Consider the following 15,480-nt stretch of genomic DNA (forward strand, 5'->3'; position numbering starts at 1 on the left):
CCTCCCTCCCTCTTTAAGAATTCCTACTCTTCATACAGTGCTGCTTTCTAGGTTCTGATTGGGAAAGTCAGGATTTCAGATATAAAAGACTGAGAGAAGCTGGATACATTTTTAGTAAGCTTCCTTGAGAACTGGTAAACCGTTTGTTGTTGTTGATATATATATATGTGTGTGTGTGTGTACATATATATATATGTATAAATATTTGAGATAGGGTCTTGCTCTTTTGCCTAGGCTGGAGCACAGTGGTGTGATATTGGCTCATTGCAGCCTCAACCTCCTGGGCTCAAGCAGTCCTCTCACCTCAGCTTCCTGAGTAGTTGGGACTACAGGTGTGCACCACCACGCCTGGCTAATTTTTTTATATTTTTTGTAGAGATGGGCTTGTGCCATGTTGCCCAGGCTGGTCTCCAACTCCTGAGATCAAGAGATCCTCCTGCCTTGGCTTCCCAAAGTGTTGGGATTACAAGCATGAGCCACTGTGCCTGGCCATATTTTGTAGATTAATAACATTTTGTGTTACTGAGTTGTTTATGATGAACCTTGAACCCCTTTTAAGAAGGTTGCAGTTTTACAGTGTACTCAGTCAGAGGCTAAAGACACTGTATGTTTTGTATTAATTCGACAAGATAGCCAAATAAAAACAAAATACCTTCAGACAAGAGGCTGTCTGCTTATTTAGTGGAAAGGCATTCACTAACAAAAGCAGGGTTTTGGAATTCCCCATGGCTGTGGTTGGTGACTACATAGAGTTGGCTCAAAGAACCAAGGACTGTTTCACTCAAGAACCTTTCTTTTTATATCCTTGCTAGGCCCTGGATTGTGTGATGAAGAACCAAAACAAACAACTAGGGTTTGCTGTATTGTTCTTGGGAACCTTGCATGGTTTCATTTTTACCTCTCAATTCCTTCATTATCACAAACACCAGCAACCCTGGAGTTTTGAAATCACTTCCTTATAAAGAAATCTTTCCTTGCTGGGGAGCAGACAGAAGGTTCATTGAATAGTCAGAACTCTATTCTGCTTTTTATAGGCACAGTGACCTCACTATTGAGAAGACTTAGAGTTCCAGCTCCCTGCTTTTTATACCTGGTTTGTCAATTTTATGCCTACCTGCAGGCACAGCTAATGTGCGCCAGCTGGCACCAGCACTAGTTGCTCCTTAATTATTCAACAAAAGATTTCTTAAACATCTACTGTGTGCCAGATGCTGTGTTTGACTGAGCTCTCTTTGACCATTGAGAATATGATATGGTAGGCCACAGTTACTGTGAACCTAGACATAATTACCAGAGTCTAAATAGGAAACATGTAACTCTGTGGAAGTAAGAGAGAGATGTGAGGACTTGAATAAGGGACTAAGGATTGTATGGGACCATGATGAGGAGTTTTGGGGACATTCTTATCAGGAACTTTGGGTACTTATGTATTTTAGAGTCATTATCTTCTCTATATAACCCAGGGAATGTTCATTGAATTTTCAAAGCATTTTTATTTTATTTTCATTCTAAAGCACTGAGAAATCAAGTGATTTATCTATAGCTACATATGTAGTTGGTGATTGAGCCAGCACTAGAATCTAAATGTTTTTCTGGAATTTCATAGCATTTCAGAAGTTAGCAGTTTAACAAAAGTTTATTGATTATTGCTTTCTATAAGGAATTGTGATAGGTAGGATAAAAATATTGGTAAAACATGGGCCTTGTTCTTAGAGGAACTTTCAACCTAGCATTTTAATCTTTGGGATTAGATAAGTAAGTCACATAATTTACAAGACAGACGTTAAAGACCAAGACAAAGATCCGCTTACTGAACTGTCTATCCTAGGTGATGAGAAGAATAATTAATGCCAATAACAAAAAAAAGCAAGGCAAACAGGAGGGCATGATGGGAGGGAGAAAAATGCTTTAAACATGCTGAGTTAAAGGTGGTTTTGGGAGGCTGCCTAGCGGGATAGCAGACAGTTGGAAATACAGGTCAGGAGATTGGCAGAAGGGGTCCAGGTTGGAGATAGTGTGACCTGGGACTCCCCCAATATTTTAGCAGTGAATGTCCAGCATTCTGGGAAATCCCTTAGTCCCAGGCAAATAGGGATAGTTGCTCACTCCAGCTGGAGGTATATGTTTGAAAGCCAGCCAGACAGAGGAAATAGATGAAGCTATGGGCCTAGAGGACATCTCCTAAAGAGGCTTAAGAAAGAAAGGAAAAAGTTATCATCTTGAATTAAATTTTATAACTATTGTTAAAACTCAGAGACGTTGCTCATGTGAAACATATTTTCTACTCTGTGTTCACAAGTGTACAAACCTCGGTTAAATAACACTTTTACATGAACCTGAACTATACTTGCTTTTGAACCCTGTACTTGGTTTTGTTCTTGGGTCTTAGAGAAAAAATGATCTCTTGGGGTAGCAGTTAGGTTAATAGAGTTGATTTTGGTAGGCTGTTTGGAGATTTCAGTAGGAAATATTCTTGCATGAATACTATAACCCTGGTATGTGGAGATTTGCTGAATGTGTTTGTACCTGTTACAGGAAGCTAAGCAGCTGCATCAACTGCTGGCTCTAACAGTGGCACTTCTTCTTATTGGAAAACATTTTTGTTTATACTTTCTTTTCTAGTTATTATACCCTCTTTGTCAACCTGGTTTGTTAGACTACCATACTCAATGAAGTTAGTAAATTATATGTCATTCTTTTATTCAACAAATATTTATTGAGCTGCCTATAGGGTGTCAGGCTGTGTTATAGGTGCTGGGAATAGAGAAATAACAGGAAGGAATGTGTCCTTGATACATGGAGATGTAGAAAATAATAAACTATCTGCTAGCAGCGTGTGTTTTTATGTGATAAAGTTTGGTGGTAAGGAAGATTCTTTCCTACTAGACTAAAGTAATATTTCAGCCAAGGCCTGAATGGCAAGAAGCAGCACCTTTTCTGGAGAAGAGCTTTCCAAGCAATGAGAACCACTAATGCCAAAATCCATGGTGTATTAAAGAACAGAATGGTATAAGATGAAGTTTAATGAGATTGTCCAGATAAGTAGGGCTTTGTGAGCCAGGATGAGGAGTTTGGATTTTGTGGTCCCTGGGAAATCTTTGTGTTTTCTGAGAGTCTCCAACCACATGGATATAAAAATAGAAGGTATCTTGGAAATTGTACACACATTAATATTTATGGACCCAGTAGGTAACTTCAAGATTATGAACAAATGAAGTACACATGCGTTTGACAGAGTTGCATGGAAGCGGGGAGGGGACTGGATGAAAAAATGAGGAACTTCATGGATGTGTAAAATCAATGGACATAAAGTTTCTGTTCCCAGAAAGTATACTATTCCTTTCTAAGCTTCCACTTTGTTCTTTAACCTAACAAAGTGAAAGTCTGTGTTTATGGGAAAGGGAAATGATTTTCTTCCTTCTTGTGCTTGGTAAGTAAATTATTGTTTGGTAAATAAAGATATTGGCAGAGGCTTACCCTTACTCAGTTGAGGTTGTACATAATTACCTTCATGGCAGTTTGAGTCTTTTCTGGGAATTTTGCTTCAATATGTTGGCTTTAAATGTACTTCATATTTAAATGTGAAATTAATTGCTTTGTGTTTGCAGGTGAAGTAATTTCTTCAGGCTACCATGAATCATTCAGTTAATATAAGAAAACAGTTTATTAATAGTAATAAACTTCCCCAGTTCCCTAAGGGAGTGGGGGTACCTCGAAAACAAATGAGACACAGTTCAATTCAAGTCAGTCACAAAGAGGTTATCTACTGAGTGGCTTTTCTGTAGAGTATTTTAATTTTCTAGCTAGCTCTCTATTCATGTCACCTAGTTCATTTAGAACTATTAATACTTTAACCCCCACCCCAATGGTAGATGTTCAGGGAATGAAATCAATCTGAAAAGTAACCTGAATAAAACATGATCAGGAAGGTAATATCTTAAAAATAGTATTCTCTGGTAATACATTCCAAAGCCACATGAAAACATTTTGTAAATCATGTGCCCTTTGGAATTTTTATTCTGTGGTTCTATTTTTAGGACATAGCATAGTGCAAAGCAACCACTAGGTACCTGATAGATCTCTTTAAAAAATAAAATAGTGAAATTCACTAAAACAAATAATAGAGAGTTGATAGTATCTTCATCATGAGCCAGATCTGAGCATTTAGGGCAGGCACATTGAAATAATGCGTTTTTATTAGGCAAGGGCTTTGGTGTCAATATACATTTTAATTCTCCCTCTGCCACGTACTTGCTGTGTAACCTTGAGCAAATTATTTAGCTTCCGTCTCTTCTACCCCCTTATTTTACCCAATTTTTAAACATTAGTGTGAAATATTTGAATGTACTAGAAGGTATAGTGAATACTAAAATTAGCAGTTGTACAACCACGATGTAAATACCTGGAGGAAGAGCATTCACGGCAGAGAGAATGTCAGGTGAAAAAGTCCTGAGAGGCTTGGGCTTAGGGTAGGTATTTAAGGAACATCAGGTAAACCAATTATGACTGGAGTAGTGTGAGCATAGGAAAGAGTTGTAAATGAGATCAGAGAAGTTATGAGGACTAGACAGCCTATGACATTGTGTAAGAACTTTGGCTTTTACTCTGAGTAAAATGGGGAGCCACTGGAGTGTTTGTGAACAGAGGAATGACATGATCTCATCTTTTAAAAGGATTACTCTTCTGTGTTGATAATAGACTATAATAGTGAAAACAGAAAGACCGATTAGTTACAGTATTGCTATACTACAGAAAAGAGATAGTGATGACTTGGAAAGTGGTGGAGGAAGTAAAATGTGATCTGAATCTGGATGTAACATGAAGATAGAGCAGGCAAGGTTTGTTGACAGATTAGATTTGCTATTTGCTAATTTGCTATTAGATTTGCTATTTGAGAGAGAGAGCATAACTACAAAGTTTTTGGCTTGAGCCTCTGAAGAGATTGATTTGTTATTCTTTCATTAGGATGGGCAAGACTGTGGGTAGAGTAGGTTTTTGGAGGAAGATCAGGAGTTTAGTTTAGTTTGGGGCATGTTAAGTTTGGCATGTCTAGTAGACACCCCATTGAAACTACTGTAGGTGTACTTTGTTGAAGTACATCCTTTAGAATTTCTTTTGGTGAGAGTCTCTGGAAGGCACACTTAATCTTCGTATATTTCAGATTGTTTTTTTCTTACCTATACTTTTGAATGTACTTTAACAGGGTATACAATTCTGATGGACAGTTGTTTTTCTTCAGTGCTTTTGTTATTGCCAGTGAGAAACTTGTCTTTGGTATAATTGATGTTCCTTTGTAGCTCTCCAGTTTTTTTTCCTTTAAATCTCCTGTGGCTTTTAAGTTTTTTTATTAATCACAATTTTGCTATGCTTTTTCCAGATGTGGAACTATCGTATATATATACACACACATACTTTATGGTTTTTTCATTCTGTATACTTTTATGGGTGAATTTCCCAGAAAACTGTCTTCTAAGTCACGAATTCTTTAGAATTCATCTTATCTCTTTTATATGTGTGTGTGTGTATATATATTATATATTATATATAATTATATATAATATATATTATATACATTATATAATATATATTATATATTATATAATATATAATTATATAATATATAATGTATATAATATATATTATATATGTATATTATATAATATATATATATATTTTTTAAGACAGGGTCTCACTCTGTCACCCAGGCTGGAGTGCCTTGGCATGATCTCAGCTCACTGCAACCTCTGCCTCTTGGGCTCAAGCGATCCTCCCACCTCAGCCTCCCAAGTAGCTGAGACTACAGGCGAGTGCCACCATGCCCAGCTAATTTTTTTTTTTTGTAGTTTTTTGTAGAGACAGGGTTTCACCATGTTGCCCAGGCTGGTCTCAAACTCCAGAGCTCACGTGATCTGCCTGCCTCGTCCTTCCAAAGCGCTGGGATTACAGGCGTGAGCCACCGTGCTTGGCTGAAAGTATACTTTTATTTCTAGTCTTTTTTATTTTTATACATGCCTGTTCTTATTTCACTATGGCTTGTTTTTCATGATTTCTTGCTTTTTTTTTTTTTTTTTTTTTAAGGGACAGGGTCTCACTGTGTCATCCACACTGGAGTCTAATGGTGCCATCATAACTCACTGTAGCCCTGAATTCCTGGGCTCAAGTGATCTTCCTGCTTCAGCCTCCTGAGTTGCTGAGACTACAGATGTGAGCCACCATGCCCAGTTAACTCTTCTTAAATAGAAGTTATTCCCTTATTTATCACTTCAGTATCCTAAACATAGTTATTTTAAGGTCTTTGTCAGACTGCACCATAAAATTAGTTTCATATAGAGTGAATGTGTGTTATTACTGATTTTTTTTAGATTGTCTTTCTTAATATAAAATTTATTTCTATATTTTGAATTTTGGCTCGCTGGCTATGATGAGAGCCTTTTGTTTTCTTTATTGATCTCTTTCTAGGCTCTTTCCTCTCTATCAGAGGAACTAGATTAGGTAGTGGCATTTTGGGTCTCCCACTTCACAGTGAAATTGGGGATATCATAGATCTAGTCACTGAGTTAGTAGTCAGCCTGATTCAGAGGCTCCCTGTGCCCTTGGCTTTTCCTACTGCTACAGCCTCAGGCAGCTCTGGCAGTAGCCCTTTTTCAGATTCTTTTCAAAAGAGATGAGGCTGCTGAAATTCTTTGGCTGCCACTACTGCTTCTAAATCTGTAACTCTGTGGGTCTCTGGTATCAGCACACTCACTGCTTTGCATTTCTCTTCATTTTTACCCAGATGATTATCTTGTTTTTGGACTCAGCAGGTTTTGGGGTTTCTATTTGTATATTTTGCATATTGTTAATATTAACTTGCATTGTAGGGGTATGTCCTGTCAAAATGGAAACTCAGCTGTTTCATCTCTATCATTTCAATTGAAACTCTTTTAATACTTGCTTTTCTCATAATAACAGATGGTTTTAGAAAATGACCATTAAGAACTTATTAGATATAAGAACAAACTCAATCCTCCCAAAAACCGTCATTTTATAGAAGAGCAAAGTGAGAAAATGGAGAAATTTAGTAAATTGCCTTGGATCGTACAGCTACTAGGTAGCAGAGAAAGGATTCTAAACCAGATAACACGGGTCCATAATCTGTGTTCCTAACCACTGTGATATATTCCCTCTCATCTATTAGTTGGGAAAAATAACTTTCTCATAGTTTGTTCCAAGAATGAAGTAAGAGCAGCTGTGAAAAGCCTGGTGTCGTACCAGACGTGTAATAGACATCCAACGAATATTTGTTTTTCTTTCCTTTGTGGCAGGCAAATATATTTCCAGTATGATAGTTTAAATAAAACTTGTGGCCGGGTGTGGTGGCTCACGCCTGTAATCCCAGCACTTTGGGAGGCCGAGGCGGGCGGATCACCTGAGGTTGGGAGTTCGAGACCAGCCTGACCAACATGGAGAAACCCCATCTCTACTAAAAATACAAAATTAGCTGGGCGTGGTGGCGCATGCCTGTAATCCCAGCTGAGGCTGAGGCAGGAGAATCACTTGAACCTGGGAGGCGGAGGTTGCAGTGAGGCAAGATGGTGCCATTGCACTCCAACCTGGGCAAGAAGAGTGAAACTTCATCTCAAAAACAAAACAAAATAAAAACAAACAAAAAACTTGTAAGTAGATTTTGTTTAAAATGTAGTATGTTTAATTTTAGTAAAAGGGAGGGTGAGAGTTCCATTATTGGACCAAATTCCCTTGTATGGCTTTGAGGGCAGGACTTGCCTGGGAGAGGTGCAGAGCTGAGAAGCAAGGGAATCAGAGGAATAGGAACCGGTGGCAAAGTTCACATTGGAAACCAGATAAGTAAAAAATTCTGCAGAAGAGCTGGTTTGATGCTGGGGAATTCCAGAGCAGAGTAAGAAGGTTTGGACTAGATGGTAGGAGCTGGTGCCTTGAACATTTCCCAGAGCTCATGAGGTTCCTGGGTCCATGGTGCAGTGGGCAGAGACAGCTCTATTGATGGCATTTTGCCGGCCTTGACCTTGTAGAGCATTCTTCTGGCCTCTGTTTTCAAATTCTGCAAATTAACAAGGAGCATTTGGTTCTTAGTATGCGATACTCAAGGGAATAAATAGGCCCAGTTAACTGTTTACAGTTATACTAGCCAAGTATCTAAATTAGGGAATTGCCTCTGGGGCCTTGACCTAGCTCTTTCCACAGTCATCTCATCTTTTACTTCCTTAGCTCTCATATATGGGCCTTCCACCATTCGACCTACATGTCCTTCAAAGTCTAGTTCAGATTCCAGCCCTTCCATGATACTGTACTGATCCCATGTACGCCTAATACCTAGTAGTTGCTTCAAGTTAATTAGAAGTTTAGAGAAAGAAAAAGTCCTCGTGAGATACAGTATTTGGAGGAAGTTTCATCAGTTTGGATGAATAGGGATATGTGTGGAGACCATAAACAAATGCTTAGTTGGGAATATGAGGTATGTGTGTTTGTGGCGTGTGTGTGTTGTATGTTTGTATGAGAACCAGCAAAAAACAATCTTACTAGACCAGAGGAGTTTGTGTAGGAACTTGGAAAAGTTAAGGTTAGATTTAAGTAGGAGGGTTGGGTCCAGGTCATAGGCAACCTTTCAAGCTAGGAGAGTTTGATCAAGTTAGAAGAGGAGTTAGATGATTTGGTTAATAGTCAAGAGCCACTGAAAGTTCATGCAAGGAAGGGTGATGCATAGTGAGATGTTCTACTCTCATTCCAGACCTGCCTTCTTGGAGTGGTTGGTTTTGCCAGAGCCTCTGTGGGCTCACTCAGGGAGGCCCAGGGGAGGCCCACTGACAGTTGAGGCGCATTATTGAACTAGTATTTAGTGTATTTGTATTTCAACACACTGAGGAAATTAAGGAAATAGGAAAGTACCTCTCATGTCCTGCAGTTCCTTCTTCCCCTTAGTTTTTCCTACGTAGCGAATCCCCTACAGGAGACGACCTTAGATTGTAGCATTATCTATAAGCTGGTTTTAACTTTCCCATGGTTCTAGGAAGAAAATACAAGTATAAATTAAGCCCACAGATAATAGATCAAGTACTCTTTATCTTATTCACATCTTATTCACCTCTATAATTCCAGTTTCTTTTCTTGGGTAGCTAAATCACCAAAAAACTTTTTTTTTTTTTTTAAATTTTTTTAGTTTTTTTTGAGATGGAGTCTCGCTCTGTCACCCAGGCTAGAGTGCAGTGGCGCCATCTTGGCTCACTGCAGTCTCCGCCTCCCGAGTTCAAGCGATTCTCCTGCCCCAGCCTCCCAAGTAGCTGGGATTACAGGTGCCCGCCACCACACCCAGCTAATTTTTGTATTTTTAGTAGAGATGAGGTTTCATCATGTTGGCCAAGGTGGTCTTGAACTCCTGACCTCAGGTGATCCTCCCGCCTTGGCCTCCCAAAATGCTGGGATTACAGATGTGAGCCACCGCACTCACCTGGCCCAATTTTTTTTTTTTTTTTTTTTTTTTACAGTGAAGAAGGAACAAAAGAAGGCGGTAATCTATATCATTAGCACTTAAGTAATTACTCTTAGGAATTTGGATTTCAGTTTTTGATTGGGCAACTGTGTGAGGATCACAAGTGTGAGAGGATCACAACTGTGTGAGGATCAAGCTGGCAATATTACTAATAGAGAAATTATTTCACAAAACACAAGACATTTATCTTAATTTTAAAAGATACAAAATCCAGTGATTGGGAAGTAACCTCAATCCTTAAAAATACAAAAGTGTGGGGCAATTATTTTTATTATGAAAAATTCCAAACACATAAACGTGTGTATTTGTGTATATATATATCACATATATTTAAAAGTAGAGAGAATAATAAGCCACCTTTACCCATCATCCAAATTCAATAGTGATCAAAGTTGAGTCACAACTGCTTCATCTATCCCTTTTTATTGTTGTTTGTTGAAGTATTCTAAAACACATTCCCGATTTGTGATTTTTATTCCTATGTACTCAGTATGCATCTCTAAAAATATGGACACTTTGTTCCATGTTCACAGTGCAGTGGCACATTTTATAAAGAATTTCTTGGTGTTATCTATTATCTAGTATGTATATAAATTTCCTCTGTTACTTGACAGTGTCTGTTTTACATTTCATTTGTTCAAATCAGGATCTAAGCAAGGTTCACACACTACATTTGGTTGTTATGTCTCTGAATCTTTTTTAATCTAGCGTTGGGAGTTTTGATAGCTGGTTTTGGTGGCTGAGGGCAGGAGTGTCGAAGAAGCAAGCGTGAGGTGATGGATTTTAAGATATGCTAAAAGGAAATCTTTAGAATCACAGAGCCTGCTAGGAGTAGGGAGATGTAATTGTAACGTTTATGACTGAAATAATATTTTTTAGGTCCATGTCAAACTTTAAAAAATGCCTCCTTTAAAGTAGTATTATTTATATATTTTGTTCTATGGGAAACATGTAGCTGAATCTGAGTTGCTATTTAGAATGTTTAGTTACTGAAGTTATCTGTTTTACAGCAAACTAGAATAAAGAAAAAAAAAATCCCAAATGTGTTCCTAAGAGATCTAATTCTCACTGTAAATTGGAAATCAGTTATCTTTCTGCAACTTTTCTTCCTCAACTTAAAAAAGAGTGTTTTTCCTTTGGACCTTTATCTGCTAATTTTCATATATTAATTTCAGTTAAAACCAGGTACTATCTTGCTAAGATAATTGTGTCTACCTACCACTGAATTTGGTATTCCTTGGGCAATGTTATACAGTCTAGTAGGGCATACAGTTAAAAATTTTATAAAAATTAAATGTACTTGAGCACTCTAAGATAACGCTTAATGTAATAATGCAGAAGCTTACTGATGTAATGTTCAAATCGCCTCAAAACGTTTATGCCTCTTCCCAGATAAATTGCTTTAATTCTCCAGAGGATCTGGTTGAAAATTTTGTGGTAGGCCTCATTTTGAGAGAGATGAAAATGATTACTAAAATACAGTTTAAAATGTGTTTTCTTTGAATATGTGTAATCCCTATAAACATAGAGCATAAATTATAGTAAACTATAAACTTATATTCTCTTTGTTGGAAATCTTGAGTTGTATAGTATGAAATACCTGTGAGACCATGATCAACCTTTTCCTGAATATTTTGAGTGTGGATGCAAGCCCATGTCTCAAAATTTATTTTGCAGACAAGACACATGCTTTAAACACTGCAGTTGGTAGAAATGAAATCTTTAGATCTTAAGACCCGTAATAAAGAGGAAAGTGGGTGAAAAGTATGAGACATGTTTTAGTTTCACCCCCACTCAATATAAGGATATTTATTATTTTCTAACAGTGTAAATGTGCACCAATAGTTTGTACTTTTAACTTTGATACCTAATTCCAAATATTTGATTATATATGCCTTTTAGGTGCCCAAATGTGAGTCTGCAAAAGCTGCCAGAACAGTGGCTATGGAGTGTTTTAGAGGAAATTAAATGCAGTAATCCTTCATCTAAACTCTGTGCTACAAGGCGCAGTGCTGGAATTCCTTTCTACATACAGGTATTTATCAGTAGGACCTTAGCTGTTTGTTTATATTTGTCTTTTGATGATAGTGTATCCTAACCTGTTTGACATGTGAGTGAGCGTATTACATAAAGGACATTTCTGTCTTTTCAGCACCATAGCATTTGTGGCTTTGTTTTAATGTGGGGACGGTGTGTTCCTGTGACAAGATCTGTTCTTGGAACAAACCCTCTAAAAGGTCAATCTTGTAATATAAACAGAGGGTGGTATAAATTTCTGTCTGTGTATTAAGTAGGCAGACATTACTGTGGCACAGTCATTGCTCACTTCCAGGAAGTGCATATGTTACCCCACCACCCCACTGTATTTTTTTAAAAAAATAGTGTTCCTTTCATCTCAAGACCTTCAATACTTTCTGTAGGCAACCAGTGTTAACATTTTCTTTTCAGTTCTCCTATAAAATGTCCATCCATAAAATAATCATAATCATAATAGTAGCTGACATTTATTAGTGGTTATTTCACCTCATTAACTCCTTCCTTGGACCCTATTATCATCCATATATTCTAGGTGAAGACACTGGGGTTTAGGTACATTAAGTGACTTGCCAAAGGCCACAGAGACAGTAAAACTGAGTTAAGACTTGAGCCCAGGCAGCCTGACTCCTGAACCTCTCTGCATATGAGAATATGTGTGTGCGAGTCCGTTTTCCTTTTGAACACATATGAAAACATATACACTGCTTGCTCTTTGATTTCACTTAGTATTATACCTTAAATATTGCTTCATATCAGCACACTTAGATATGGCTATTGATGGGAAAATATTTTATTTAGAAATTAAGACTGTTACCTTCATGAACCCAAAGAATAAAAACCAGTGTCTTCACAATACTAAATCAGACCCCATCCTGAAAGACCTTTGTTTAATATATAGTAAGATTAAATCCAGGAATGTGGTGGTATAATAAAAGCACTGAAAATAAATGGAATGAAGTCTCTGGTTTTTTTCGTGCCCCTACATTTTTTCGTTCTCTTTCTTACTCCTCCGTCAAATTCCTAAAATCCCTTTATGATTTTTTGGTGACGGTGGGCATCAGTTGCAGAGGTTGTTGACAGAGATCATTGAAGTAGTTCTGCTGTACGGATTTTGGTGACCTTCAGAAATCAACGTTTATTTGATCTGACCCATTCTGGATCAGTGTGTTTCATTCTCCTGCCTCTAATTTCACTCTGATCTTTTGTTTTTACGTGTCATTTGTCTGTCTGAGATCAAATGTTAAGACAAGATCAAGGTCTCACTGCATATTTGTGCAGTGTGCTTCTTTCAGCTCTGGTGCCCAACTTGTACTAAGTATTGGTCATAATGAGTAATCGGAAGGTGTACTTTCTTACCCTAGCCTTGGCAAGAATGCTATAACTTTACCTAGCTCTTTGGGAGAAAAAAGCCATGGTTCCCTGAAGACATTTTTGTAACTGAATGTAGCTTTTTTTTAGTTGAATAAAGTCTAATTTTTTTTAAAAAATCTGCTTAAAGAGAGTCTTCATTTCTCTTAGCGTGACTTACTAATAAAGTTATATTCCTGTTTTGGTGGAAATCTGCATAGTGTTAGCTATGGAAAAGAACTGTCTACTTAGTTTGTGAGTTTACCTTTTGTGTAGACAGATTAAAAATTATTTTCAATATAGACATAAAGTTTTTTTGAATAGTCATTTAAAAAATATACATTATCTGAGCCTAAATAAACTATTAGAAATTTCTTCTAAATCAAACTATTTTTTGTATGTCTTTATTTTCCACTTCTGTAGATTTCAAATGCTTCAGAAGAAGCTAACTAACTTGAAACTTTCACTCTTGAGAGCCAGTAGCTACAAACATGAAAAGTAGACATGGAGGAAGGGAGTCTGGGAATGTGACTAAAGTGACTTTTTTTTAACAGCTTTATTGAGATGTAATTCACATACTATATAGTCACCCTTTTAAAGTGTACAATTCAGTGGTTTTCAGTATATTCACAGAGCTGTACAACCATTATTTAGTTTTAGAACATCAACCCATGAAACCTCCCGTACTCATTAGCAGTCACTTCCCATTTCTCTCTACCCCTGCCACTCAGCCCTAGGCAATCACTAATCTACCTTCCAGCTCTATACATTTGCCCTTTCTGGACATTTCATATATATGGAATCATACAGTATATGATCTTTTGTGTGTGGCTTCTTTCACTTAGCGTAATGTTTTCAGAGTTCATCCATGTTGTAATATATATTAGTACCTCGTTCCTTTTTATTGCCTCAAGTAGCTTAATACCCTATTTTTATGTTTATTGGACATCGGCAAAGTGTTAGATACAAAGCAAGTAAGAAGCTACTGAAAATTTCAAATATAGGACCTCTTTGGTGTTTGCAGTATTTCTTTTTGTTCCATGGAGTTTCAAATGCTTTGATTTGATTAGTCCTACAAGTAATGATTCTTTTGTGAAGAATTAACTAACTGCTTCATCTCCAGGGAGCCTTAACATTCTTACAAGAAATTTAATCCAGAGATTTTTTTGTTTTTTAAGTAAAGAGAATTTTCTTGTTAGATAAATTTGTTACTGAAACTGATTTGTTTATTGTATCAGAACTGCCACCTACTTAGGGTTCTTAAGGAGTTGTCAATAAGAGCCATTTTTTGGCCTTTTAGAATTATAAAATTTAATGAGCAAACTGGAAGTGACCTTAGAGATGACATGATTTCACCTTCACCTAAATTTACAGATGAAGAATCTGTAGGTTCCACTGTGAGGTTAAACCGCTTGCCCACAGCCACATGGTTTAATTAACTTTCTTTGATAACCACATGTTTTTATTAAGGGGATTTTGCATTTTGGGATTGATCCAGGGAAGCAGCAAAAAAGTATATGTAAACTAAGAACCCTGTTAATTTTTCCATTCTTTTTCCATAGGCACTGTTGGCGTCTGAACCAAAGAAAGGCAAAATGGATTTGTTGAAAATAACAATGAAAGAGTTAATCTCTTTGGCTGGGCCTACAGATGACTTACAGAGTACAGTCCCCCAGGTAATCATGGGAATACACAAACCCTCCAGTGTTGCTTTTAGTTTTGTTTTGTTTTTCACTTTTTTCAAGACGGTTGTTACTGTCTTGTTACCCAGGCTGGAGTACAGTGGCACAATCTCAGCTCACTGCAATCTTCGCCTTCCAGGTTCAAGCAATTCTCCTGCCTCAGCCTCCTGCAGTTGTTTTAAATCTTTGCTTTATTTTTTAACAAAAAGTATCTGCTGGAGATAAAGAACTCTTGAACATTGGACAGACATTTGAAGCTTGTTTGAATAGTTTTTCTTTCTTTTTTTTTTTGTCTTTACCATCCACAAAATAAACCATTGCTTTAGTTGAATATATTAATCAAAACAAACAATTTTTAAACTCTGGTGAAAACATCCAGCTTATATAAGATATTTTATAATACTATTGCATCTACGAATTTGAAAGTGCATATGCTAGCACTTTAGAATTTCATGTGTGTTTCTTTGCGTTGATGTACATTTTGTAACTCAGCAGTTGAAAATTTCCTTTAAATATGATATCTACCTTTTGGGGTGTTCATATTTTACTAGCATTTAGTTCCTTTTAGTCACTACCTACATATATGAAGTTAAAGCACTCCTCATAGCTCCACTTCACCACTAGGGAGTAAATATTAATACCTATCAAGTACTGCTTGTACATTATAGTCTGGACTTACTCAGTTAATGCTTCATAGTAGGACACTCCTTTTTTTTGTTTGTTTTTTGAGACAGAGTCTCACTCTGTTGCTCATGCTGGAGTGCAGTGGTGCGATCGTGGCTCACTGCAACCCCTGCCTCCTGGGTTCAAGCGATTCCCATGCCTCAGCCTCCCCAGTAGCTGGAATTACAGGCATGGGCCACCATACCTGGCAAATCACCTGAGGTCAGGAGTTTGAGACCAGGCCCA

General features: G+C 37.3%; 1 protein-coding gene across 7 annotated transcripts in view; it reads left to right on the top strand.

Moving 5' to 3' along the window:
• Window positions 1-15,480, top strand: part of THADA (THADA armadillo repeat containing) — a 361,316-nt gene that overhangs the window by 69,026 nt on the left and 276,810 nt on the right. For all 7 annotated transcript variants that reach the window (XM_024242323.3, XM_024242322.3, XM_063713447.1 and 4 more), the window contains 2 exons: window positions 11,408-11,540; window positions 14,452-14,565. In XM_024242323.3, the coding sequence (XP_024098091.2) occupies window positions 11,408-11,540; window positions 14,452-14,565 (247 nt within the window). The remainder of the gene's footprint in view (window positions 1-11,407; window positions 11,541-14,451; window positions 14,566-15,480) is intronic.

This window comes from Pongo abelii, chromosome 12, assembly GCF_028885655.2.
Source record: "Pongo abelii isolate AG06213 chromosome 12, NHGRI_mPonAbe1-v2.0_pri, whole genome shotgun sequence".
NCBI classification, from domain to species: domain Eukaryota; kingdom Metazoa; phylum Chordata; class Mammalia; order Primates; family Hominidae; genus Pongo; species Pongo abelii.